The sequence below is a fragment of the Amblyraja radiata genome, chromosome 39, assembly GCF_010909765.2.
Source record: "Amblyraja radiata isolate CabotCenter1 chromosome 39, sAmbRad1.1.pri, whole genome shotgun sequence".
Taxonomy (NCBI): Eukaryota; Metazoa; Chordata; class Chondrichthyes; order Rajiformes; family Rajidae; genus Amblyraja; species Amblyraja radiata.
Genome location: NC_045994.1, coordinates 13,321,890 through 13,349,596, shown reverse-complemented (window position 1 = coordinate 13,349,596; position 27,707 = coordinate 13,321,890). Strand labels below are relative to the sequence as shown.

The 27,707-nt window shown below is 45.7% G+C and overlaps 1 protein-coding gene across 1 annotated transcript; it reads right to left on the bottom strand.

Moving 5' to 3' along the window:
• On the bottom strand, window positions 1-27,609 carry LOC116967342 (protein transport protein Sec24C-like). Its single transcript, XM_033013846.1, has 22 exons — window positions 26,713-27,609; window positions 25,758-25,940; window positions 23,255-23,518; window positions 20,854-20,948; window positions 19,903-19,968; window positions 18,388-18,499; window positions 17,154-17,281; window positions 14,863-15,001; window positions 13,903-14,018; window positions 12,749-12,873; window positions 11,231-11,422; window positions 10,313-10,406; window positions 8,620-8,718; window positions 7,206-7,376; window positions 7,023-7,119; window positions 6,240-6,382; window positions 4,843-4,981; window positions 3,907-4,028; window positions 2,200-2,379; window positions 1,248-1,439; window positions 549-638; window positions 1-177 (listed from the first exon to the last, which is right to left on the bottom strand). The coding sequence occupies exons 2-22, from the start codon at window positions 25,864-25,866 to the stop codon at window positions 37-39; spliced, it is 2,814 nt and encodes a 937-aa protein (XP_032869737.1). The 5' UTR covers window positions 25,867-25,940; window positions 26,713-27,609; the 3' UTR covers window positions 1-36.
• Between the last annotated feature and the right edge of the window lie 98 nt (window positions 27,610-27,707).

Sequence of the window (27,707 nt, the reverse complement as noted above, 5' to 3'; positions counted from 1 at the left end):
GGTTGGGTGGGTGGTGGGGGGGTGGGGGGGTGGGGGCTATTGGAGAGATCGTTGGATGGAGACGTGGATATGAGAGAGGAAGTCTGCATATGATGCTCCCCCACTGGGATTCTTGTCTTCGACCAGGTACTGCAGGAACTGTCTCTCTGCATCATCCGTCTGTTTCACGATGAGCAACTGCAAGGGCAAGCGAGGGTGTGCGTTAGTCCGGGCGATGCTGCTTCTCCTTAATGTCTAAAGGAGCAAGGTTTCAAGGTGCCCGTTCTTCTCTCCTCTGACCTGTCCCTCCCCCCCCCAAACACATCTCCTATTCCCCCCTCCCCCCACCCCAACCCCCACATCTCCAGTGTATCAATATTCCTTCGCTCCATAGATGCTGCCTCACCCGCTGAGTTTCTCCAGCATTTTTGTCTACCGCTTTTTCCAGCATCTGCAGTTCCTTCTTAAACATCTCATGGTCCACTATCCAAGAGCAGGTAACAAAGTTAGGCACAAAGTGCTGGAGTAACTCAGTGGGTCAGGCAGGGTTAGACTGACGATAAACTTGCCTTGAGGAATCTCGGCCTCTCCTTACGCACCCTGGCGATGACGTTTCGGATTTGCCGGGAGAGTGCGTTGGCCAGCACTGGGAGAGAACCCTGAAACACAGCGAGGGGGCACGGCTGAGGCCAACATTTCCTTGAAGATGCGCTGCCTTCCATCCCCCCAACCAACCCTGCCACCCCAAAAGGCCATTGACTGCACCAACACATTCAGTTTTAGATTTTAATTGCCTGCCGACCAGCGATCCCCGCACATTAACACTATCCCACACACTAGGGACAAGTTACACTTTTACCAAGACAATTAGCCTACGGACCTGTACGTCGTTGGAGTGTGAAGAATGGTCTGATAACTTCCACTCCCAGGGGAAGGTCCTGTCCGTTGAGCCTCTTGTGAACAGGGCGGCATGGTGGTGCAGCGGTAGAGTTGCTGCCTTACAGCGTCAGAGACACGGCGTCCATTAGGACTACTGCTGATGTCTGTACGGAGTTTGCACGTTCTCCCCGTGACCTGCATGGGGCTTTTTCCTCACACACTCTGAAGACGTATAGGTTTGTAGTTTAATTGGCTTTGGTAAAATTGTAAATTGTCCTTGGTGTGTAGGATAGTGTTAGTGTGCGGGGGTCGCTGGTTGGTATGGGCCCGGTGGGCCGAAGGGCCTGTTTCCGCGCTGTGTGTCTAAAGTCTAAAGAGATGGTACTGACCACTCCGCAGTCGACCTCGCTGAAGGAGGGCACGCCAAATACATCCTGGATCCACTCAGTGGGGGTGTCCATCCCTATCCACAGCAGCAAGCTGAGACCATCCTCCAGCAGGTAGACCCCCCTGGCTGACAGCCACCTGCGTGAACATCGCACAGCTCGAGGCAGCGACACCTGGCTCCCATTCAGATCGTGCTACAGTCCAGGTGTACAGAGAGAGAGAAACATAGACACATAGAAAATAGGTGCATTCACTGTGAAATGACCAAGTGACACTGCCAGCCTCCGTACAAGATGGAGAAACAACGAACTGGTTTATACCAAAGATAGACACAAAGACCTTCCTTCCATCGAGGGGATCTATCGCAGTCGCTGCTTCAAAAAGGCTGGCAGTATCATCAAAGACCCACACCATCCTGGCCACATACTCATCTCCCTGCTACCTTCAGGTAGAAGGTACAGGAGCCTGAAGACTGCAACAACCAGGTTCAGGAATAGCTACTTCCCCTCAGCCATCAGGCTATTAAACCTGGCTCGGACAAAACTCTGATTATTAATAAGCTATTATCTGTTATTTGCACTTTATCGGTTTATTTATTCATGTGTTGTATATATTTATATTATGGTATATGGACACACTGATCTGTTTTGTAGTAAATGCCTACTATGTTCTGTGTGCTGAAGCAAAGCAAGAATTTCATTGTCCTATCAGGGACACATGACAATAAACTCTCTTGAACTTGACTTGACACAACGTACAGGAATAAGTCAGCAGCAAATCTGGGCAAAAAGGATGGGTGACGTTTCGGGTCTGGAGAATGGTCCCGACCAGGAAACATCTCCCATCCATCCTTTTTCTCCACAGATGCTGGCTGACCTGCTGAGTTACTCCTGCGTGTTGTGTCTATCTTCAGCCTCTGTGTTCAAGGCAGGCAAGGTGTGTGGCGATACTTACTATTGGCAAGAGGCGAGGGTAGAAGAAGACATTGGTCTCTGCAATATCCATGGCCATGATCACATGCCTGAGGTAGGCTCTCTCATCAATGGGGGCGTCTGGCCCTTCAAGCAGCACTTTACTCTTCCGCAAGCAATTCACGTACAGGGGCATGACTTTAAGAAACTGGGGCATCACCATCTGTTGGGGAGGAGAGCGTTAGAATTGGTTCCAACACAAGGTGGCGCTAATTACCCTGACTGGACATTCCAATTACCCTGACTGGACATTCCAATTACCCTGACTGGACATTCCAATTATTCTGACTGGACATTCCAACTCCACACAGACAGCACCGGTCGGTGGTCAGGATTGAACCTGCGATCTTGGAGCTGTGTGGTGCCCCCTCCATTATCTGCAACGGTGAGCGCACATGATGCAGACAGAGGGTTAATGACCTGTGCTGTGAAGAACCAATGACTTCGATGGCACAGGTGCTGCCTTATAGCCCCCGAGTTCCTGGTTCGATCCTGACCACGGGCGCTAGTCTGCGCGGAGTTTGTACATTCTACCCGTGACCTGCGCGGCTTTTCTCCGAGATCTTCGGTTTCCTCCCACACTCCAAAGACGTACAGGTATGTAAGTTCATTGGTTAGGTAAAAAATGTAAATGGCCCTTGTGTGTGTAGGGTAGTTAATGTGCAGGGATCGTTGGTCGGTGTGGACTCGATGGGACGAAGGGCCTCTTTCCGCTCTGTATCTCTAAACTAAAATAAACTCCACACAGACAGCACTGGTGGTCAGGATTGAACCTGCAATGTTGGAGTTATCTGGCAGCTGCCCTATTAGCTGCACAGAATGCAGACAGTGGATTCTGTGGTGATGGTGGCGGTGAATCAGTGGAATTCTGTGCCGCAGAAGGCTGTGGAGGCCAAGTCAATGGATATTTTTCAGGCAGAGATAGATAGATTCTTGATTAGTACGTGAATCCGGGGGTAATGGGGAGAAGGCAGGAGAATGGGGTTAGGAGGGAGAGATAGATCAGTCATGATTGAATGGGGGAGTAGACTTGATGGGTCGAATGGCCTAATTCTACTCCTATAATTTACGACCTTGTGATTAATGACCTTGTGATGTAATATGACAGACGGGACTGTCATATGAGGAAAGATTGAAAAGACTAGGCTTGTACTCACTGGAGTTTAGAAGGATGAGGGGGAATCTTATAGAAACATATAAAATTATAAAAGGACTGGACAAGCTAGATGCAGGAAAAATGTTCCCAATGTTGAGCGAGTCCAGAACCAGGGGCCACAGTCTTAGAATAAAGGGGGGGTCATTTAAGACTGAGGTGAGAAAAACTTGGCCCCAGAGAGTTGTGAATTTATGGAATTCTCTGCCACAGAGGGCAGTGGAGGCCAAGTCACTGGATGGATTTAAGAGAGGGTTAGATAGAGCTCTAGGGGCTAGTGCAGTCAAGGGATATGGGGAGAAGGCAGGCACGGGTTATTAATAGGGGACGATCAGCCATGATCACAATGAATGGCGGTGCTGGCTCGAAGGGCCGAATGGCCTCCTCCTGCACCTATTTTCTATGTTTCTATGTGATGGACCAATTACTTCAACTGCAATGCTCTTGGATCACAAGCACTGGTCCTTCCATCACCATCCATGGCAGTGGAGAGAAACCCAGATGATCCGCACTACCTCTTGCCCACCCTGGTCTCACCTGGCCCCCGTGGGCTGAAGCTTGGGCACAGTGCTTTCGGTAGCAGGCCAACATCCGGGTCACCTGGTTCACCAGCTCGTCCCGCACTGTCTTGCTGGAATGACTAAGCACCCTGTGGTAAGCTGGCCAAGACAGAGACAAACACTGAGTCAGTATCACAGTCACTGGTAAAATTGCCAGCCACGTGGAGAAGTATTCCCTCTGGCCTTGTACAATCAAGCACTCCTTCAACGACATCATTGTAAAGTAATTGAGGAATAAGGACATTCCTGCTATTGAGGGAGTGCAGCGTAGGTTCACCAGGTTAATTCCCGGGATGGCGGGACTGTCATATGTTGATAGAATGGAGCGACTGGGCTTGTACTCTCTGGAATTTAGAAGGATGAGAGGATATCTTATTGAAACATATAAGATTATTAAGCGACTGGACACGCTAGAGGCAGGAAACATATTCCCATTGTTGGGGGAGTCCAGAATCAGGGGCCACAATTCAAGAATAAGGGGTAGGCCATTTAGAATGGAGATGAGGAAAAACGTTTTCACCCAGAGAAAGTTTGTGGAATTCTCTGCCTCGTAAGGCAGTGGAGGCCAATTATCTGGATGCTTTCAAGAGAGAGTTAGATAGGGCTCTTAAAAATAGCGGAGTCAGGGGATATGGGGTGAAGGCAGGAACGGGGTACTGATTGTGGATGATCAGCCATGACAACAGTGAAAGGCGGTGTTGACTCGAAGGGCTGAATGGCCTATTCGAAGGGCGGAATGGACCTATATGAGGCTCCCCTCACCCTTCTAAACTCCGAGTGAGTACAGGCCCAGTGTCAGTCTAAAGCCCATCATATGTTAAGCCCTCTGCACCCTCTCCAGAGTGATCACATCCTGGATATGGAACTAGCTTGGTCCGCTACTGTGTGTGACCAGTCCTGCTGATATACTCGCCTGACTTGGCAAAGTAGTTCAACAGGGTTTCAGCCTGCGATGTCCTGAAGGTGTCAGTCAGCTGGCTGGAGCAGTTGAGAGCAACGTTGTGGATCCTGAGTCTGCGCTGACCATGGACTGTTGTGTACAGGAGCACAAACTAGGAGCAAGCAACAAGGAAAGTCAGCTCTGGGTGTGAACATAGAGCAGAACATAGAACAGCACAGTGTAGGAAGGAACTGCAGATGGTGGTTTAAACCGAAGGTAGGCTCAAAAAGCTGGAGTAACTGAGCAGGATAGGCAGCATCTCTGGAGAGAAGGAATGGGTGACGTTTCTTCAGACTGAGAAGGGTCTCGACCCGAAACGTCACCCATTCCTTCTATCCAGAGATGCTGCCTGCCTATTGACGATTTAGACGAGGGTATTAAATGTGAGATCTCCAAGTTTGCGGATGACACAAAGCTAGGTGGCAGTGTGAGCTGTGAAGAGGATGCTATGAGGCTGCAGGGTGACTTGGATAGGTTGGGCGAGTGGGCAGATGCATGGCAGATGCAGTATAATGTGGATAAATGTGAGGTTATCCACTTTGGTGGCAATAACAGGAAGGCAGATTATTATCTGAATGGTGTCAGATAAGGAAAAGGGGAGGTGTAATGAGACCTGGGTGTGCTTGTACATCAGTCACTGAAAGTAAGCATGCAGGTAAAGCAGGCAGTGAAGAAAGCTAGTGGCATGTTTGCCTTTATTACAAGCGGATTTGAGTTTAGGAGCAAGTACACCCAGGTTTTGTTGTACAGGGTCCAGGTGAGACCGCACCTGGTGTATTGTGTCCAATTTTGGTCTCCAAATTTGCGGAAGGACATTATTGCTATTGAGGGAGTACAGCATAGGTTCACCATGTTAATTCCCAGGATGGCGGGACCAACATATGATGAAAGAATAGGTCGTCTGGGCTTGTATTCACTGGAATTTAGAAGGATGAGAGGTAATCTTATAGAAAATATAAAATTCTTAAAGGATTGGACAGGCTAGATGCAGGAAAAATGTTCCCAATGATGGGGGAGTCCAGAGTCAGGGGTCACAGTTTAAAAATAAGTGGTGGGTCATTTAGGACTGAGATGAGGAAACACTTTTCCACCCACAGAGTTGTGAATCTGTGGAATTCTCTGCCACAGAAGGCAGTGGAGGCCAATTCACTGGATGTTTTCAAGAGAGAGTTAGATTTAGCTCTTAGGGCTAAAGGAATCAAAGAAATATGGGGGAAAAGCAGGAACGGGGTACTGATTTTAGATGATCAGCCATGATCATATTGAATGGCGGTGCTGGCTCGAAGGGCCGTATGGCCTACTCCTGCACCTATGTTTCTATGTCCCATTGAGTGACTCCAATATTTTGTGTCCATGTTGAGAGGATTTACCTGTATGGGCACACCATCCTCCTCCTGCAGTCTCCCATAATGTTTGAACTCCACCACCAGAGTCTTGTCGCTGTCAATAGCAGCCAGTTCCATCTCACTCGAGTTCATATGAAAGGAGCCATAATATTTGGTCGCTCTGATACCTGGGCCCAGAACAAAACAACATTCAATTCACTGTACAAGGTGCTGGAGGAACTCAGCAGGTCAGGTTGTATCTTTATATTGTATCATTTTTTATAACTCCGCATCTGCAGTCCCATGTGTCAAGATTCAAATCACCTCTGCCTCCTGTTTAGTTTAGATACAGCAGGGAAACAGGCCCTTCGGCCCACCGGGTCCATGCCGACCAGCGATCCCCACACATTAACACTATCCTACACCCACTAGGGACAATTTTTACATTTTTACAAAGCCAATTTACCTATAAACCTGTACGTCTTTGGAGTGTGCGGGGAAACCGAAGATCTCGGAGAAAACCAACGTGGTCACAGGGAGAATGTACAAACTCCGTACAGACAGCGCCCATAATCGGGATCAAACTCGGGTCTCTGGCGCTGTGAGGCAACAACTCTACTGCTGGGTCATGTGCTAACAAGTACCGAGTGAGTCGGGTTATGGTAGTTCCTGGATGTGTCTGATAACTGGTCAAAGAAGGAAAAGCAAAGAAGAAAATGGGTTCTATAGCTTTGGGTTTTATGCAAGGAATCAGATAAGATATTGTGGAAGTTCACCTGGAAAGCGTTACATCGACACAACAAATATTCAGAAGACCAAGAAAGGTACCTTTCCTTGTGTGAACGTTCATGGCAGCCTTGAACCCCAGCACCTTCTCCACGTTCCTCTGAATGTCTCCCTGGAACTTCTCCGCATCTTCCTGAGCCTGCCAAGCACATCAAACGAGTTCTAGCTACAGACCCAGAATAGACTTAGATCGAGCGGAAGCTGTCTGATTAAGAAAGGTGTAACCTTGAAGTTGCGGTAGTTGTAGAGGTTTCCTCCGGTCTTGAAGGTCACCAGAAGCAGGGGGGACATGTCCACGTGCTGGTCGGAGAAGAGGAAGAGGTCCACACAGCAGCCTTGCTGCACGCACTGCTTGGCCAGTGTCTGATAGTAGTTGCTCTGAGGCTGGAACAAGGACTGACACGGCAAGCAGGCTCAATCTCTGCTCTGATTCTTTCAAACACTTCATGCAGGCAACAACACACTCCCAAGCCCCTGTCTCAGCCAAGCCAGCTAGAGGAAACTGTAGTGCGAATTAGTTTAGAGACACAGCATGGCAATGGGCCCTTCGACCATCCTAGCCCGTGCTGACCAGCGATCCCCGCACACTAACATTATCCTACACACACCAAGGACAATTTTACATTGATACCATGCCAACTAGCCTACAAACCTGTACGTCTTTGGAGTGTGGGAGGAAACCGGAGCACCCGGAGAAAACTCATGTAGGTCAGGGGGAGAACGTACAAACTCCGTACAGGCAGCACCCGTGGTCAGGAACGAACCCGGGTCTCTGGCGCTGTAGGGCAGAAACTCTACCGCTGCGCCACTGTGCCGCCCACATGACCCCTCATAACTTTAGTGCAGCCTCTGGCCTCCTGTAACAAAGTGACATGGCTTGTTTGTAGGTCATGTAGAGGATGAAGGACATGCTGGGAAATAAATTAAAAACACACCGTTTGCTGTATGGTTTAGAAATTGCTAATTGAAGGTTAATATTCAACAGTTTTCTTGTTACCCAATGTTTTCCTTTGCAAAGTACAGAATGCATGAAATAATTTCAAACTAAAATAAGTTGTATCAAATCATGAGGGGAGCGTTTTAAATCACGAGGGGAATAGATGGGGTGAATGTACAGAATCTTTCACCCAGAGCAGGGGGAATCAAGAACCAGAGGGCACAGGTGGGGAAAGATCTAATAGGAACCCGAATGACACCTTTCACACACACACAGAGATTGGTGCGGATATGGAATGATCCGCCAGATGCCGTAGCTTAGGCAGGTCCAGTAACAACATTTAAAAGATTTTTCCAGGTTGGTGGATAAAAAAAGTTTAGAGAGAAATGGGCCAAATGCCCAATTTGGTGCGACTCGCATAGATGGGGCAAATTGGGCTGTAGGGCCAGTTTCTGTGGATCTCTGGTTTCCTCCCAGACTCCAAAGACATTTGGTTTTGGTAAAATTGTAAATTGTCACTAGCGTGCAGGATAGTGTTACCGTGCGATCCGCTGGCCAGCACGGACTCGGTGGGGCCGAAGGGCCAGTCTCCGCACAGTATCTCTAAAATAAAACGGAATATTAAACCGCAAAGTAAAATTCTTTTTGCACATTAACATATGCGGGCGGCACCGTGTTTCAGCGCCATTTCCCATTCCATACCTGCTCCTTGCCAGTGAGGCGGTTCCTCAGGGTTTCCTGAACGGCCACGGTGGGCAGGGAGCTGTGGAATATGAAGAGTTTGCCAAAGCATTCAGCAGCCTGATGGAGTTGAAAAGAAAGGTGGGAACAATGATCAGTGCGTTCTTCCAAAACCAGATGGTGCCAGGGTTTAGTGTTGGCACTCACTGTGTAACTCGTTGCATTTAACTCCATACTTCCCACAAACTCCCCACAGGCTTTTGTTCTTATTAATGCCTCCTCCCACTGCAAATGTGACTGAAAAAAGTCTTCACCCTCTCATTTGCAGCTTATATTGCCCCGTCTCAACTTATCCCCCCCTTAGTTATCAACCATCTGATCTCCCGCACAGTCCGCTTGGCTAACTTACAACCTAACAGTATGAACATTGAATTCTCCAATTGTTGGTAACTACATAACCTTCCCCCTCTCCCTCCCCCCATATTGCATACCCCCTCTCCCTGTACCCCACCTGGACTCACACCAATTTCTCCCCTCCGCTTCCACTTACATTCCTTCCTCCAGCTTCACAATTTGGAACTCTTCAATTCTTTTGTCTCAGACTGAGTGCTTTTTCATCTCTGCTCTTTGTCTCAGGCAGACTGAGACCAACTCACGAGGAGTCAAAGTGGGGCTATTGTCCCCCTGAAGAAAACCATTACAATTTACAGGGAGATCATTTTCATACTGTGATTCCCATGGAGAGCCCACATGTTTTCCTTTGCAAAGTACAGAATGCATGAAATAATTTAATCTGAAATGGTTTGTCTCCTGGTTTTCTGAAGTCCCAGATTTTCAACTGCCCAATAGAATTGACTGTCAAAATCTCTGTAGTTCGCAGAAACGTAACTGCATTGAGTGAACTGCTGTCAGCATTATCTATGACCCGCAAGGTTCTTTAGTAACTTGTCAGTTTCTTTGTTGAACTAAATTAAGGCGCATGTTGCAATCAAAAGCGCTTGAACAATTGGTTGGGAAGAAAGCCAAACTGTAAGAAACACCACTGTTTGTGATGTTGATGTGCAAGGAGCTGCCTCGTTAGACCATTACTTCAGACTATTATCACAAGCCCGTCAAACTGCCAAGTCTCAAGTAATGGCCACACATAGACTCACGTTGAACTGCTCATGGGTCAGTTTCCAGTACAGGATCCAAAACAAGAAATATTGGTTGCGGTGGGTGGAGAAGTGCGGAAACCAAGGCAAGTCGGCCAGGACATTGGGAGACCTCAACTATCAATTAATGGGACCTAAGCATCAATGACTCTCATGCAATGTCTGATTGTAGTGCAAACTGCTTTGTGCAATGTTCGGGCTATCATGAAATAAATGGGCGAAACCTACTTAGTTTAGTTTCGAGATACAGCGCGGTAACAGGCCCTTCGGCCCACCATGTCAGTGCCAACCGGGATATCCCTCTACACGCACTGAGAACAATTTACAATGATACCAAGCCAATTAACCTACAAACCTGTACGTCTTTGGAATGTGGGAGGAAACCGTGCAGGTCAGGGGAGAGAATACAATCTCTGTACAGACATCATCCATGGTCAGGATCGAACCCAGACCTCTGGCGTTGTAAAGCAGCAACTCTACCGCTGCGCCACCGTACTGCCATGCTGACTTGCCTAAAGTTCAAAGTTCAAAGTTCAAATTCAAAGCTGCCATCTTGTTACCTTCAGAGCTTCCAGCCCAGCCTGGATTGCAGGGCCAAACAGAACATCTGCTTCAGGAGTGTCTGCAAACAGCAATGGGATCCTATCCAGCAAACTGGAACAGAAGGGTAGAGAGAACACTGTTGAACACACGGAAGGTCAAACCCCTTCCATTCAGTGCAACCATCAGTTTAAAGGTGAAGAAGATCCTTTATCTTTACAGGGAGACCAAGGAATTGGTGGTGCACCACTGTTTTGACAATCTTTAGTTTAGAGATACAGCGCGGAAACAGGCCCTTCGGCCCACCGAGTCCGCGCCGACCAGCGATCCCCGCACACTAAACTTCTGTGGCAGAGAATTCCACAGATTCACCACTCTCATTTTTTACACAGAGGGTGGTGAATCTGTGGAATTCTCTGCCACAGAAGGTAGTTGAGGCCACAGTTCATTGGCTATATTTAAGAGGGAGTTAGATGTGGCCCTTGTGGCAAAAGGGATCAGGGGGTATGGAGAGAAGGCAGGGATGGGATACTGAGTTGGATGATCAGCCATGATCATATTGAATGGTGGTGCAGGCTCGAAGGGCCGAATGGCCTACTCCTGCACCTATTTTCTATGTTTCTATGCTATGCTACACGCACTAGGGACAATTTAAAATTATACCAAGCCAATTTACCGACAAACCTGTGCGTCTTTGGAGTGTGGGAGGAAACCGGAGATCCTGGAGAAAACCCACAAAGGTCACGGGGAGAACATACAGACTCCATACAGACAGAACCCGTGGCCAGGATTGAACCCGGGTCTCTGGCGCTGTAAGGCGGAAACTCTACTGCTGCGCCACTGTGTACGTCCAGTTCTTTTGCTATGCTCAGTTATTTCTTGGCTGCAGTGTGCCAGTTCCCATGTCTTTGTGCCAGTTCCCAGGTCCTTGCTCTTACTTGTTGATAAGAGCAGCAGAATCCATCACGTTGACCAGGAACCCATCCAACATCGGTGTTGTCATATCGGAGAAGTCAGTCATCACTATCATCTGTGGCTGTACCAGAGAGCTTTTCACGTTGTAGAAATGTAGAACATTGTTGTACGTTAGGAATCCCACTCTCACAGCCGACTCCTCAGCCCCGGGCTCCCTGCAGAACAATAAAACACGCAACTAGTTACATAGTGACACAAGAGACTGCAGATGCTGCAGCCTTGGGCAACAAACAAAATGCTGGAGGAATTCACCAGATCTGGTTGCATCTGTTGAAAGAATGGACAGGTGACGTTTCTGGTTCCAACATGAGGTCAGCATGCAAGCGCAGCGGTAGAGTTGGTGCCTCACAGCGCCAGAGACCCTGACCACGGGTGCTCCCTGTATGTCCTCCCCGTGACCGTGTAGGTTTCTCCCAATGCTCCGGTTTCCATCCATAATCCAAAGATGTGCAGGTTTGTAGGTTAATTGGCTTCTGCAAATTGTCCCTTGTGTGGGATAGAACTAGTGTACGGGTGATTGTTGGTTAGCGTGGACTCGGTGGGTCGACTGACCTGTTTCCACGCTATATCTCTAAACTAAGCGAGATGCTGCCTGACCCGTTGTATTCCACCAGCACTTTTTTATTCCCATCTGATTATGCCCCAGAGGAAGTCCTGTCGTCTAGACAAAAAGTACAGCAGGAGCAGCTTGTGCCAAACCTGAAGACATCCACATCAAATACCCCAAAGCTCATCCTAATAAGCTCTTAAACATAACACATCTGGAACACATCTTTAGACCCCATTTGTCAATGTTCAACCTCCATAATGAGCGTCTGACAGCAGTTTCCAGTCTCCAGTGGCCCAGGCCAAGTCGGTTTGCTACCTATGGTTCTTAAGTTGAACAATGGCACAGTGAAAGGAACTCCGCTTCTCAACCAAGGCTGATACTCCCCTCACCGAGGGGCAGTTTGCCACAACTTAGCCGAGACAGGGAACTCATAGAGGAACAACCAGGTTTGGAAACTGGCCTGTACAGATTCAATTCAATTAAAGGACAGCATGGGAGTGTGGGAGGAAACCAGAGTCCAGGAGAAAACCCACGCAGGTCACAGGAAGAACGTACAAACTCCATAAAGACAGCATCTGCAGTGAATTTTGAACCCGGGTCTCTGGGGGTATAAGGCAGCAACTCTACCACTGTGAGATGATGAGATACTGATGTAGGATCTCTACCACTGTGAGATGATGAGATACTGATGTAGGATGGAACTGCAGAATCTGGTTTAAACCAAAGATTGACACAAAAAGCTGGAGCAACTCAGCGGGTCAGACAGCATCTCTGGAGAAAAGGAATAGGTGACGTTTCAGGTCGAGACCCTTCTTCAGACACGTTCTTTGTGTTGAGTTCAGCACATTTATCAGAAAGACCTGGCGGTACTTACAACGGGCTGTGTTGAATCACCACACAAGGACAAGTTTCAGTACTGACATCTCCTTACCTTGGTAGATTGTGGACCACTTTCTTCAACTGGCCACAGACTAAATGAAGCAGGCCACTCCTCACCGCGTTGTACGATACATCAATCATGAAAATAAATCCCACAGAACCTGGAACTCGGCCACTCTGGGTGGGAAGAGCAAAGAGGAGAAACCAATACTTTATTCACCATGATTCCCAGTCAAACACAACCAGATATACTCAACTAATTAGTTGCCCCCATTACAGTCGCAAGTATTAATTTGTTGCCGAGTTATTCTTTCTGACTGTTATTTGATTACATTTATTTTTTTGGAACTTTCCTGTACGTGATATGGCTTCATTAATCTAAAGGGAAAAGCTTTGCAGATGCTGAAATATTTGTTATTGAGCACAGAAACGGGTCCTATCATGCTGTTAGCAGATCACATATTCTATAGGCAGATGGCCTATTCTAACCTGATTTACCAACACTACGTCCATAGTCTGATAAGCCTTGGTAATTCAAATGCCTTTCTTCATACTTTGTAAATCTTGTGAGGGTCTCTACCTCCACCACTCCCCCAGGCAGTGCGCTAAAGACTACAATCACCCTCAGGGCGCAAAGGTTCTTCCTCAGATCCTGTCTAAACCTCCAACCCTTCATCCTAAACCTACTCCGTCTTGTTTTAGATGGGAAAGCTTGCAGTGAGCAAATGGGCGAGGCATTTATTAGTATTAAACATTTTATTATTAATATTTAATGTTTTATGTGTCATTCCTGTAAATAAGCATATTACACAATCTGGAGTTTAAAGTCATCTTTAATTAATACACATAATATAGCGGCACAGCAGGTTGTTAGTTGCTAGTTCATCATCACCGCTTTCAAGACTACCTAGTGTGGGAAGTGGGTGTTAATATAAAGCATACAGTAAGGTGGGGTTAGTGATGCTATTTCTACTGTGATTGGTTCACATGCAATAAGCAATCTACAATTCCTAACTATCACTGTATGTCATGTTGCCACTTGCAGGGCGGAGCACCAAGGCAAATTCCTTGTATGTGAATACTTGGCCAATAAACTTATTCATTCATTCATTCAGGTCTGACCATAGCAGCAGCCCCGTGAACTGAGCAGGAATGGAGTGGATCGCCATGGACCCCACCCTGCTGCTGTGCTCAGCCATGGCTTACCTTGCTTTGCTGTTCTGGTAGCACAAACTCGTAGGAGCCCAGGGACAGCTCCGGCCTGTGAAGACGATCGGCCCGTTTCCCAGTGTAGTCAATGGGGTGAAAGTAGTAATCCGGCACTGGTTAAGGAAACACAGACAGCAACATGAAACAGCTATTTACAATCCAAGGCACCAGAATCCAATCCAAGACACCTTTTTTTCCTTTAGATGTCAGTTTTAAAAGGGGCAAAAACATCTTTTCAACGGAGCATCAATTTGGCATTGACATGAATTTGCATGGTAAAGGGCCTGTTCCACTTGGGCGACCTAATCCGCGAGGTCTGGCGAGTTTGCCCTCGACTCATACTCTCAGCATGGTCGACACGAGGTCGTAGGAGGTCTTCGTAATTCTCCTTCATGCTCGAGAGTGGTCTCCGCGTACTCAAGGCCTCAGCTAGGTCGCGGCGTTTTTTTCAATATGTTAAAAAATGCCCGCGAGTAAAAAAAAGTCGCCATAGAAAAAATCGATACTTTTTTTACTCGTAGGTTTAGTCGTATTAGGTCGTAGTAGGTCGGCATGTTAGTCGTAGGTAATCGAGGGTAGTCGAAGGTAGTCTAAGTCGTAGATAGTCTTCATCATAGTCGAAGGGATGTCGAAGGGAGGTCGAAGGAGATCGAAGGAGGTCTCCACTGTTCGGTGTCCAATTTTCCCGAAGTTAGTCATAGATAGTCGTAGCTAGTCGAAGCTGGTCTTCAACATAGTCAAAGGAGGTCTTCAATACGTCATTTTTTTTAACTTTTCTAAACTTGCCAATTAGTGGGACAGCCCCTTAACAGTGGTATTTAATGGAGCTTAAAAGACATTTTGTGATGTTATCTCAAAAGTCAGCTACAGTTGCTAATTTACAATTCCTAGAGAAATATTAACTCAATAATATCGTCCAGATTTTAATGAAGACGTATAGTGTCTGTACTCACTTACCCGGTGAGATACGATCACAGAATGGACACTGAAACGTGTGCCCATTGTCCAGAAACTGCATCATGGAGCACATATAGGCTGCACATTTCTCACACTGTATAGGGCCACTTTCACCACAGTCCACCAAATGCACAGGAGCCTAAAATAAACAATAAACTCTTTATTTTTAAATGTTTGCAAACCGGGTACACATTTTCTCAGTGGGCAGGTTTGCAAATTTCACCATGCCTATTTAGTAAATTTCTGCCGAGATTTTATTTTAGTCAAAACCCAATATCAGTCAAAGTGCAACCATCGGATCAGTACAGAAAACAAACCATCTCTTCAAACAGTCGCACATAGCTTGCATATCCCACATCAACATGATTGGAATATGTTTGTCCAACCTGATTGGAATATAGTTGTGTTTATTTTCCCATGTACTGAGGTACAGTGAATAGCTCTTTTGTTGCGTGCTATCCAGTCAGCGGAAAGCCAATGCATGATTACAACCAAGCCATCCACAGTGTATTCACTTGAATGTTGCATAGATTAGAGAGCATGCAGGTAGAACAGGCAGAGAAGGAAACTAACGGCATTCATTGCCAGAGGATTTGAGTTTAGGAGCAAGGAGGTTCTACTGCAGTTGTACTGGGCCCTGGTGAGACCGCACCTGGAGTGACGTGTGCAATTTTGGTCTCCTAATTTGAGGAAGGACATTATTGTTATTGGGGAAATGCAGCGTAGGTTCACCAAGTTAATTCCCGGGATGGCTGAAATGACATATGATGAAAGAACGGGTCCACTGGGTTTGTATTCGCTGGAATTTGGAAGGATGAGAGGATATCTTATAGAAACATACCAAATTCTTAGAAGATTGGTCAGGGTAGATGCAGGAAAAATGTTCCCCATGTTGGGGGAGTCCAGAACCAGGGGTCACAGTTTAAGAATAAGAGGTCGGCCATTTCGGGGTAGACGAGGAAAAATGTCTTCACCTAGAGAGTTGTGAATCAGTGGAATTCTCTGCCACAGAAGGCAGTGGAGGCCAATTCACTGGATGTTTAAGAGTGAGATTTAGCTCTTAGGGCTAAGGGAATCAAGGGAAATGAGGAGAAAGCCGGAATGGGGAACTGATTTTGGATGATCAGCCATGATCATAATGAATGGCGGTGCTGGCTTGAAGGGCCGAATGGCCTACTCCTGCACCTATTTTCTATGTTTCTATGTAAGGAGAGGTTGGACAAACTTTGATTTTCTTTCTCTGGAATACTACAGGTTGAGAGGCGACCAGATATAAGTATTCAAAATTATGAGAGGCACAGATAGAAAGATTTATTTTCTCAGGATGGAAATATCAAATACTAAAGGGTATAGCTTTGTGAGAGGCCCAGAGTCAGTGGAGGACTGGCCAGGGTGTCAGCTTGCCCGATGGCAAGTGGGCCCTTGATGAAGTGGGCCCCCTTTGTCTCCTGGCAACCAATATTTTTAGACCCAGTCCGCCACTGCCCAAAGTTTAAAGGAAAAGTTTTCTTTACATACAGCCAAGGGTGGTGGTGGAGACTAGAGGCATAGGATAGAGGCATTTGGGACTTTTGGATGGGCACATTGATATGCTGGGAAACGAGGGATATAGATTATTTATGGGCAGATAAAGGTTGATCTTGGCATCATGTTCGGCACAGACATTGTCAGTTGAAAGGCCTGTTCATGTGCTGTAGTGTTTTATTTTCTAGCCTTTGCTTAAGTTAGTGTAACTTGGTTCCACTGAGTTTCAGAGGCTCCAGAATTAACCACATCCCCAAATCAACTTCAGAACCTTCATTGAGACTGCTTGTGCAAATTGCTCAGTGACCAAACCATAGCTCCTCCCAAAAATACACCCGACAAACCAGTCAGATAACCTGTCCGCCCTTCAACACCAAAGGGCCCGTCCCACTGTACGAGGTAATTCAAGAGCTCTCCCGAGTTTAAAAAAAAATCTAACTCATAGTAAGCACGTAGAATGTACGTTGCGCGTTTGTCGGAGCTCGGGACGTCTCTTAGCGGCTCGTAACGCTAACGGCAGGTGCTTGGGAAACGCGGTAAGCTCGTGAAGATTTTTCAACATGTTGGAAAATGTCCACGAGAGCCCCGAGTATCCACAAGCGCTATTACCGTAATTCTCCGAGTTCGAATCAGGGGACGCTCGGGAGAACTCTTGAATTAGCTCGTACAGTGGGACAGCCCCATTAGCATGCCAATGGTGATGCTGAAGGCCATGAGAATTGATATCGCGAGCCTGTCCCAGGGTGTGGGAAGACAAGAGTCCTCACCTCTCCTTCTGGTAGAGTAGCGAGAGGTTTGACTACAGCAGCAAGAGGAAGATTGGAGAGTTTGGCCAACTCCGGACTGCAGGGGAAAGTGTAAGTCGTACAGCGGATAAACCTGGGGCTTGCAAAACCTAGAAAATGGAGAAAACACGGTTTACAAAACTATAACCTCCACAGCATATGGGCATAGAGGTTCAGTGGTACTTTAGCCCCAGGGAGACTTGGAAGTTACTGCATAGTACAATGCAGCTTGGGTGTCATGTTTAGTTTAGTTTAGTTTAGTTTAGTTTAGTTTAGTTTAGTTTAGTTTAGTTTATTTTAGAGATACAGCGCGGAAACAGGCCCTGAAGATGCTGATTTACAACAGAACACACAAAGTGCTGTAGTGGCACAGTAGGTCAAGCAGCATCGCTGGAGAAAATGGATAGGTGACATTCCGGGTTTAGACTGAAGAAGGTCACGACTCAAAATGTCACCTATCCATGTTCTCCAGAGATGCTGCCTGACATTCTGAGTTGCTCCAGCACTTTGTTTCTAATACTTAAATTGAAACTACATTACATTTCTATATTGGATCACCATAATTCTACAGTATATTTATGATATCTAGCATCTTATTTACTTTATTAATTGCTTTGTTTAACTGTTCTTCCCACTTCACAGATTGATGCCGGCCTTTCTTGCACTCCCTTTAAAATATTGGTGGCTTTCCTTTCATTTACTTGGTTACATGACCAAGCACGACATCCGGAGGCTGCAGCGAATCATCCGATCAGCTGAGAAGGTTATTGGCTGCAACCTTCCCTCCACTGATGAACTGTACACTGCAAGGGCCAGGAAGCGAGCGGGTAAGATCATCTCTGACCCCTCTCACCCTGGCCACAAACTCTTTGAATCACTTCCCTCTGGAAGGCGACTCCGGACTGTCAAAGCTGCCACAGCCAGACATAAAAACAGCTTTTTTCCACGAGTAGTAGCTCTACTCAATAACCAAAAATCTGTAGCCTCTTTTTGCTCTGGTATTTTATTTAATTCACATGTTTAATCGATTTATTATTACTGTTTAATGTTTTATGTGTCATTCCTAACTGTCACTGTATGTCATGTTGTCACTTGCGGGTGGAGCACCAAGGCAAATTCCTTGTATGTGAATACTTGGCCAATAAACTTATTCATTCATTCTTAGTCATCACTGAACATTCTTCAGTGGAGGTCAACGAGTTGGTGTACTGTTTACCTTGGTCTTCCACTCTGAAGTTTGTTGTGCTCAATGGTGGTAATTGCCCTCTTGTGTTAGTACAGAATACCTGGGACTCCCACAACTCCTTATCATTCTCTGCCACCTGAACCTATAAAGCAACAAGGACATTACATTGTGTAGGAAAGAACTGCAGATGCTGGTTTAAATCGAAAGGTAGACACAAAATGCTGGAGTAACTCAGCGGGACAGGCAGCATCTCTGGAGAGAAGGAATGGGTGACGTTTCGGGTCGAGACCCTTCTTCAGACCGATGTCAGGGGAGTGGGCCGGGCAAAGATAGAATGTAGTCGGAGACAGGAAGACTGGTGGGAGAACTGGGAAGGGGAGGGGATGGAGAGGGAAAGCAAGGGCTATCTGAAGTTGGATGTCAATGTTCATACCGCTGGGGTGTAAGCTACCCAAGTGAAATATGAGGTGCTGCTCCATTATATTCTTGTGCGATAGAACCAGGCCTCCCATCTATTTGGTAAGATGATACATTATATACCGGAAACACAACATGGAATGGACAAGCCCATCAAGTTGAATCTTTCCAGTGGTTGGATTCTAAGTGTACCAGATTAATCCTTTGCCTTCAGGAATTCTATCTTTTCCCCTATAGGGAAAATAAACATTGATTTGCCCTATGGAAAATGATAGGGAAATCGTGACAAGGGAAACTGCAAATGCTGGAATCTTGAGCAAAACAAGACCCAAAGTGCTGGAGGAACTCAGCTGGTCGGGTAGCATCTATGGAGGGAACGGAAAGAGGAAAGTTGTCCTGACTTTATAATGGGAGAGGAAGTCTTACAGATACATAGAAACGTAGAAAATAGGTGCAGGAGGAGCCCATTCGGCCATTCGAGCCAGCACCACTATTCACTGTGATCATGGCTGATCGTCCCCAATCAATAACCCGTGCCTGCCCTCTCTCCATATCCCTTGATTTCACCAGCCCCTATCTAACTCTCTCTTAAATCCATCCAGTGATTTGGCCCCACTGTCCTCGGTGGCAGGGAATTCCACAAATTCACAACTCTCTGGGTGAAAAAGTTTTTTCTCACCTCAGTCCTAAATGGCCTCCCCTTTATTCTAAATGCTTTGGAGGGAGTGGTGTATGTCAGTTCCATGAACATTATTTCCTGTAACACTAATGTTATGGAAGCAGTTTAAATTATCTCACAGATGTTCAGGTGAGTGAGGTCACAGAATCTACAGGCTGCACCTTTATCTTTATCCAATGCTCACCAGCACCCCCCCCCCCCCCCCCCCCCCCCCCCCCCCCCCCCCCCCCCCCCCCCCCCCCCCCCCCCCCCCCCCCCCCCACCCCCAACCCAACCCCTGCTCATAAGGCATAAAATGAGCTCTCAAAGATAATTTCTAAAACACTTCTACCCGAGGCTGCAATAAGGAGAACTGTTGAAGGTAGAAATGGCTCTGCATACTTTTGACATAGAGGTGTTTGTAACAGTAACAATGTTTGCATTCTACTAACTGAGGAAGAACTACTTACCGGATTGGGAATTAGATCCAGATTCATCCCATTTCCTGATTCTTCGAGTGATCCCGATTGACGGCTCTTTGAAACCAAGGACACAACATCCGATTATAATCAATGTGCAGAATGCCTCCGTGACTTTATGGTGAGAGCTAAAGCAAGTTAAAACATCACACTTTTTGAACTTCTGCCACAATTTCTGAAAATAGTCATGATATGATCGATTTTATTATTCAACCCCTATGATACAACTTATCTTGCATGAGGAATACAATTTTTTCAGATTATAGGAACATTGAAATGTAAGATTGTTCCTGCGTTTGAGGGTGCTCTGCCATTCAATGAGATCTTCAGTGCCTTGCATCTTAATTCCCATTAATGTTTTATTATTATTAATGTTTAGTGTTTTCTGAGTCATTCGTAACTGTCACTGTATGTCATGTTGTTACTTGTGGGCGGAGCATCAAGACAAATTCCTTGTATGTGAATGCTTGGCCAATAATCTTACTTACTTACTTTATTCCATTGTCACCTTCCCCTAGCGGCCAATGATCTAGTCTACTTTTTCCTGGAGCTTTGTCCCCTTTGATCTCTCATCTTCACTCCTTACCCTTCCATATCTCTGTGTCTCCCTCTCCCCTGACTCAGTCTGAAGAAGGATCTCAACCTGAAATGTCACCCATTCCCTTCTATCCAGAGATGCTGCTTGTCCCACTGAGTTACTTCAGCATTTTGTATCCATCCTCAGTGTAAACCAGCATCTGCAGTTCCCTCCTACACATTCTTATTTGCTATTTGGTTCATTTTCTCATCAAGGCCTCCCACCTATTTCATCCTCACCCCAACCGGCTTTATAGAGTTACTCTTAATGTGACTGCTAACATCAGAGTCGTGTGGTTAGGGTGAGCTGCCATGTTGAGGAGACCCAATGGTCCAAGTCCACAGGCTCACATTAGATCTACTTACAGGTTCAGCTGCAGTTGCAGGGTCTGAATGAACAGTACCCTCTCCTGCTCCAGTGATGAAAGGACCGTATAGTTTGTGACTTGGTGTTTGAGAACCTGAGGAAGGGAAGTTGTTGAAAAAGAAAACAGTACATTTGAATCTACAAACTGCTTTATCTCACATGGTGGTTGAAAATGTCCACTTTAGAACATAGAACAGAACAGAATGCACAGGAACAGGCCCATCGACCCGTCAATGCCTGTGCTGAACATGATGTCAAGATCAACTATTATCTGCCTGCCACATAATCCATATCTCTCCATTCTCCCATGTGCCCATCCAATGGTCTCTTCAATGTGATAATCATATCTGCCTCCACCACCATCCATGGCAGCTCACTCAATCTGTGTAAAAAAAACTTGCCCCACACATCTCCTTCAAAATTTGCTCCTCTCACCTTAAAACTACGCCCTCTGATATTTGATATTTCCATCCTGGGAAAAGAATTATTTAAATTCAGAATGTCCAATTGGACGTCTGACCAGATGTCTGCCGTTAATGATGCAATGCTGCATGGAAACTGAATCTGCAATGACCATCGATCACTCATCATCTATCTATCTATCTATCTATCTATCTATCTATCTATCTATCTATCTATCTATCTATCTATCTATCTATCTATCTATCTATCTATCTATCTATCTAGCTATCTATCTATCTAATATTAAAAGTGTGTGTGTGTGTGTGTGTGTGTGTGTGTGTGTGTGTGTGTGTGTGTGTGTGTGTGTGTGTGTGTGTGTGTGTTGTGTGTGTGTGTGTGTGTGTGTGTGTGTGTGTGTGTGTGTGTGTGTGTGTTTCTGCCTGACTTGTGGGTGCCAGCCTTTGATTTGTTGCTACGCCAACACCAGAAGCAGAAACGCCGAGATTATTTCCATTTCGGTAGAGATTTCACTTTTCATTCCAAGTATCCACTCCTGATTAAATTTAATTAACTGCCCCCAATGCCATAACTCACCTACAAATTAGAGGGCAATTATAGTGGCCCATAAGTCTACCGACCCACACATCTTTGGATTGTGGGAGGAAACCAAAGCAACTGAAGGAAGCCCATGCGGTCAGAGGCACAAGATGTGAACTCCACACAGATAGCATCCGAGGTCAGCATCAAACCTAGGTCTCTGGAGGCACGAAGAGGCAGCTTTGCTAGTTGCCCCAATAAACCAATGCATTTGACATTCATAGTTTCTCAATGAACCTTATTGAGATGAAATGCCTTAAAGTAATTCATCATTTTAGGTTTGTAACATTCCATAAAACATCACAATAACCAAGGACCCAAACTCAGCGTAAGAGCACATCGCCCTGGATATAAACATGCTTACGGCAGGTCAGTAAACTCTATAAAGTAATTACCATATGCCCCACAATGTACCAGGGAATAAAACCAGGAAGCATTTAGAACCACTCAAACGTCTCAAAAGAAAACACTGCTCAAATCAGGAAGCTGTTCAAAATGAATTCCATTTAAACTGAAGATCTTGGAGAAAACCCACAGGGTCACGGGGAGAACATGCAAACTCCATACAGACAGCACCCACAGTTGGCAGTGAACCTGGGTCTTCGGCGCTGCAAGCGCTGTAAGCCAACAACTCTACCGCTGTGCCACCGTGCCGCCCCTACCTTGCCCCTAAGTTCATAAACACCCACACATAAGCAATAACCTCAAATGGAAAATCAATTCAAATCACATCTGCAAAAAAGCCAACCAAAGACTCTTCTTCCTCCGCCAGCTCAAGAAGTTTAGAGTAAGGAAACACCTCCTAATCCGATTCTACACAACCATCATCCAAAGCATGCTCACTTCATCAATTACAGTCTGGTTCAGCAGTTTAGACACTCACTCCCGTAATAAATTACAGCGCATAGTTAACAAAGCATCCTAAATCATCAGCACTCCCCTTCCATCAATAGAATCACTCCATCACAAACGGTCCGTGTCAAGGGTGAAGAAAATCATCTCTGATCCCTCCCACCCAGCTCACCACATCTTCCACCTGCTGCCATCAGAAAGGCGCTACAGCTCACTGCCCGCCAAGACATCTCGATTTAAAAACAGTTCTTACCCACACGCAATCCGAATTCTGAACACACTATGACAACAGCACATGTCCTCCCCATGCATGTACTGTATATTGTATGATGTTGTGTTTTATGTTATGTTTGACGGGAATCAGCCTACCTTGTAACATCCTGTACTGAACCTGAATTCCACCAGCTTGACTGTGTGGTCATTAAATAATCTAATCTAATCTAATCTAATTTAAAGTGGCCTCCAACTTTTGATCTTGTTCTGTGAGCTCCACAAAGACGGAACTTTTGAATAAACGTCACCCTGAATTTAAGATGATCAAGCACTTACTGTCTGGCTGTGGTAGGTGGTAGCTCTGGAGTATTGGCTGAAAACCAGAGTTCAGATGCTGCCCTTGACAGGGGAATGTAGGTGGTCTGGAATGCGAAATGGGCATGGTGCTGTTCAATAAGTGGACAGGATTTGGTAGACCACTGGAAGAGTAATAGGCAGTAGGTGCACCATCGTAATCTAGGCAATTAGAATTGACATCACATTTTGAAGTTGTGTGAATTGACCCATTGCATTTGTTTGGAAAAGTTGGTGGATTATTCTCTGCAAAAGAAAAACAAAAATAGTTTCAAAGATTGCGTGGAGCTCCCCCACCCCTACTGTAAAATTGAAACCAAGTTAATTTTATTATGGCATAACTTTGCAAGACTACCAGTCTCCAAAATGGGGTTTGTGTCTGCAGGGATAGAATACTAAGCAAACCAGCAACTGGACTTCCAAGCATGACAAACATGAGGGCTCCTCTCATCCAGATGATCAGTGTTACATCTCACCATCTTTACAATGATAATGCATGTTCTAAATATGTTCATCTACAGTAAACGTTGTGGATTTTATTATTTGTCTTAATTACGTCATGAATTTTCTTTTTGAGTTGAAGTTACACAGATCACTCAGTTATGCAGCATAGGAACAATAAATTTATTTTGGCCCACCAAATCAGTGCCAACTTTAAGAGCCCGCTGACATTAATTTTACAGTAATCCGATTTTATTCTCCACACATTCGCATCCACTCCCCCAAGATTCCACCACTCACCTGCACACTCGGTGACATTTACAGTGGCCAGTTAACCTAACAAACCACATATCATTGGGATGTTGGAGGAAACCGTAACAGTCTATAAAACGGACTATAAAACCCCAGATGCCTGGATGTGAGTCAGTCACTCTGGAAGATCGCAAGGGAGAGTACACAACTAAGCTGTGAATCAACTGAACTGTGAGTATGCAATGTACTTGCAATAAATGATTTGTTAGCCCTTAATGACAATGGAATTAATTGTTTGGCAATTTCGTGGCCTGCACTCTGCTTGAAATGCTATGACATTTAATGCGGTGGCCTGCACTCTGCTTGAGATGCTATGAAATTGAATGTGGTGGCCTGCACTCTGCTTGAAATGCTATGAAATTGAATGTGGTGGCCTGCACTCTGCTTGAAATGCTATGAAATTGAATGTGGTGGCCTGCACTCTGCTTGAAATGCTATGAAATTGAATGTGGTGGCCTGCACTCTGCTTCAAATGGAATTTCAAGGAATAGCCATGAGTGAAATGCCAGCCCACCAGCCCTGAGTGACTGAGCTGCCAGCCCACCAGCCCTGAGTGACTGAGCTGCCAGCCCACCAGGCCTGAGTGACTGAGCTGCTCGCCCACCAGGCCTGAGTGACTGACAATGTCCATACTAGCCCTCTGGAAACCAGTCCCTTCGACACACAACACCCATACTAGCGCTTTAGAACCCCCCCCCCCCATTGGCCACCAATATTGGAATTGGTGGAGAGTGGAATATATATAGAGCAAGGGAGGGACACATATGTAGAATGCTTTCTTATACATTAAGAAAGCATTGTATGAATGTTCATGTGACAGTTCCTGCTGGTGGTGTTCTGGCAACCCTAAAAAGTTACAAACGACATTTTAAAATCTGTAAAATGGTTAATGTTCCAAAATGATTACTGAACATTAAAAAATAAGAATTATCGACTATATTCAGCATCGGCCCTTGACTAGCATATAGGACAATGATCTGCAATATACACCATTGGCAAGGAATGATATGTGTACCAGCACCATTTTATCTTGAAGTATTTAAGATATGTGTCCCTCCCTCGCCAAGTGCCATGTTTCATTTCCTCCTCTCCTGTATCCACCTATCACTTGTCAGCTCCTGGTTCACCCTGTTCAGTTCAGTTTAGTTGAGTTGAGTTTATTGTCACGTGTACCGAGGTACAGTGAAAAGCTTTTGTTGCATGCTATCCACAGCCAAAAGAAAATACATGATTACAATCGAGCCATTTACGGGAATAGCGTTTAGTGTAAGGTAAAGCCAGCAAAGTCCAATCAAGGATAGTCTCTGGGTCACCAAACAGGTAGATAGTAGTTCAGCACTGCTCTCTGGTTGTGGTAGGATGATCTCCCTGTGGATCCACAGATGCTCAGAATCATTATTCTCTTTGGGCAGACTGGTTAGCACACAACAAAAGCTTTTCACTGTACCCGACAATAAACTAAACTCAAATGCTGTCTGACATGCCGAGGTGCTCCAGCATCTTGCTTTTTTTTTTACAATATATGTATTGGAGATTTACCAATCATCTCGTCTCAAGAACATTCCTCATCTTTTCTTTTTAAAAATGACACAAAATAACTTTTATGAGCATCAAAATGATAAATTCCTGAGATTAAGGCAATGTTTGAACAGGACCTTGCACAATGCTGCGAGGTGTTTTGACAATTCTGCAAGTTCTGAGCCAGTGTTGCTGAGAAAGGAAGCATTCCTACCATATTGTTGATAATATGGCATTGATGAAAACAGCTGACCGGGATGAATCTCCACACCATCCATCTGATGCTTTAATCGATCTGTGGCACCGTTAATCTCCCGGTACATTTAGGTTTACAGAGCCCGAGTGCTGGTCTCCAACATTCTCCCAGGGCAGTCTTTGCTTCCTGCTCATAGGATCTCTAAAAGGCAAGGATCACATTTTAAAGACATGCATAAAATGATGGAGTAACTCAGCAGGCCAGGCAGCATCTCTGGAGGAAAAGGATAGGTGAAGTTTCGGGTCGGGACTCTTCTTCAGACTTATTGTGGTTGGGAGAGTGGGGTAAAGCTGGAAGAGAAGACAAAACCAAATCTGGGATGACCTCAGGCAAAGAGGTTCCCTGATAGCCCCAGGTTCAATCCCGATGTCCATGTGGAGTTTGCACGTAATCCTGTGATTATGTGGGATTCCATCTGTTCCCATTTCCTCCCACATCCCAAATACAAGCAGATTTGTAGCAGATATTGTAGATTGTCCCAAGTGTAGTGAGTGGTATAATCTCGGTCGGGGCGGAGTTGATGGAAATGTAGAGAAAATAATATGGCATTAGTGTAGGATTGGTGTCATTGTGTTGTGGACTCAATCGGCCGAATTCCATGTTTTCATGCAACAGCTTATGACTATAACATGGTTGGTCTCAGTGTTGTGAAGGAAGAGCACGGAGATGGATTTGGTGATTCAAGGGATTAGAGTTATTTCAGCGATACAGAGGTTCTGGGCCGGAGGATTAACGTTTAAATAAGACCTTAAGTAACCTGTCACAATGAACTAACGATGAAATCCCTGCTGGGGCCACAATATTGCAACGGTGGTAAATAGAAAGCCGTTTCACTGATAAAACAGACCCGTTGGTTCAGCAATTGTTGTGCCCATATGAAATAATATCAATGCAGAGAGCTGCGTATACTTACAGATAGGAACTACACGTCCATGCCTCAGTTAAACCAGAGGGCCCGGAAGGTCCGTCTGTTGGCTGGGCAGCGCGTAGAATAAATAGTGCGCACCGTTTGTTAATGCTTCATGAAGAATTGCTCCTGATCTTTCACCATTGAGAATTATCCCCAACATTTAACCCGAGATGTCAATGCTCAGTGTTTACGAGTCGGTTGTCCCGAAAACAAAGAGACTCCACATTAGTGAGCCTTTGATCTTTAGTTTCAGTTATTTCTCCTTTTCTCTTACATTGAGAAATATCTATTGCAATAACGAATGAATGGTCATATAGCGTCCCGGAGATGGGAACATTTCAGAGGAGCTGTACGTGCGCTGTGTCGTCTGATGGCGTCAGATACCCGGGAGGTGCTGGCTTCTTAAAGTGGAATATGTTTTGTTTCAAAGCGATGTACTTCCATTGCGTTTGATGTTGGAATCAAGGCTGTAACGCGAGTAATTCAACAATGAATGCTGTATTGCCTAAAATGCAAAAACCTAATTGCATTTCAGAATGAGGATTTCAGAAAATACGCTGATTGGAATAAATTGTAGTCGCTGAGAATCGTGTGTCCTTTAGCCACCAAAGCATTTCACCATTGTTACGTTCCTTGTCACGCCAGGGTCCGTTACAGACTGATTCGTTACTTCCGCTGAGTTACTCCAGCCTTTTGCGTCTACCTTCGGTGTAAACCAGCATCTGCAGTTCCTTCCTACAAGTCGCTTCTAATCCGTCCCTCGCTGTGTCGCTGCGTTGTGGTGACGGCTGGAAATGGGGTCCTGTTTGTGAAGTTTAAAACAGAAAATGCTGGAAACACCCAGTACATCAGGCAACGCTGATGTAGAGAGAGCAACGGCGTTAATGTGTGGGAAGGAACTGTAGATGCTGGTTGAAATCGAAGATAGATACAAGCATGGAGAAACTCAGCGGGTGAGGCAGCATCTATGGAGCGAAGGAAATAGGCAACGTTTCGGA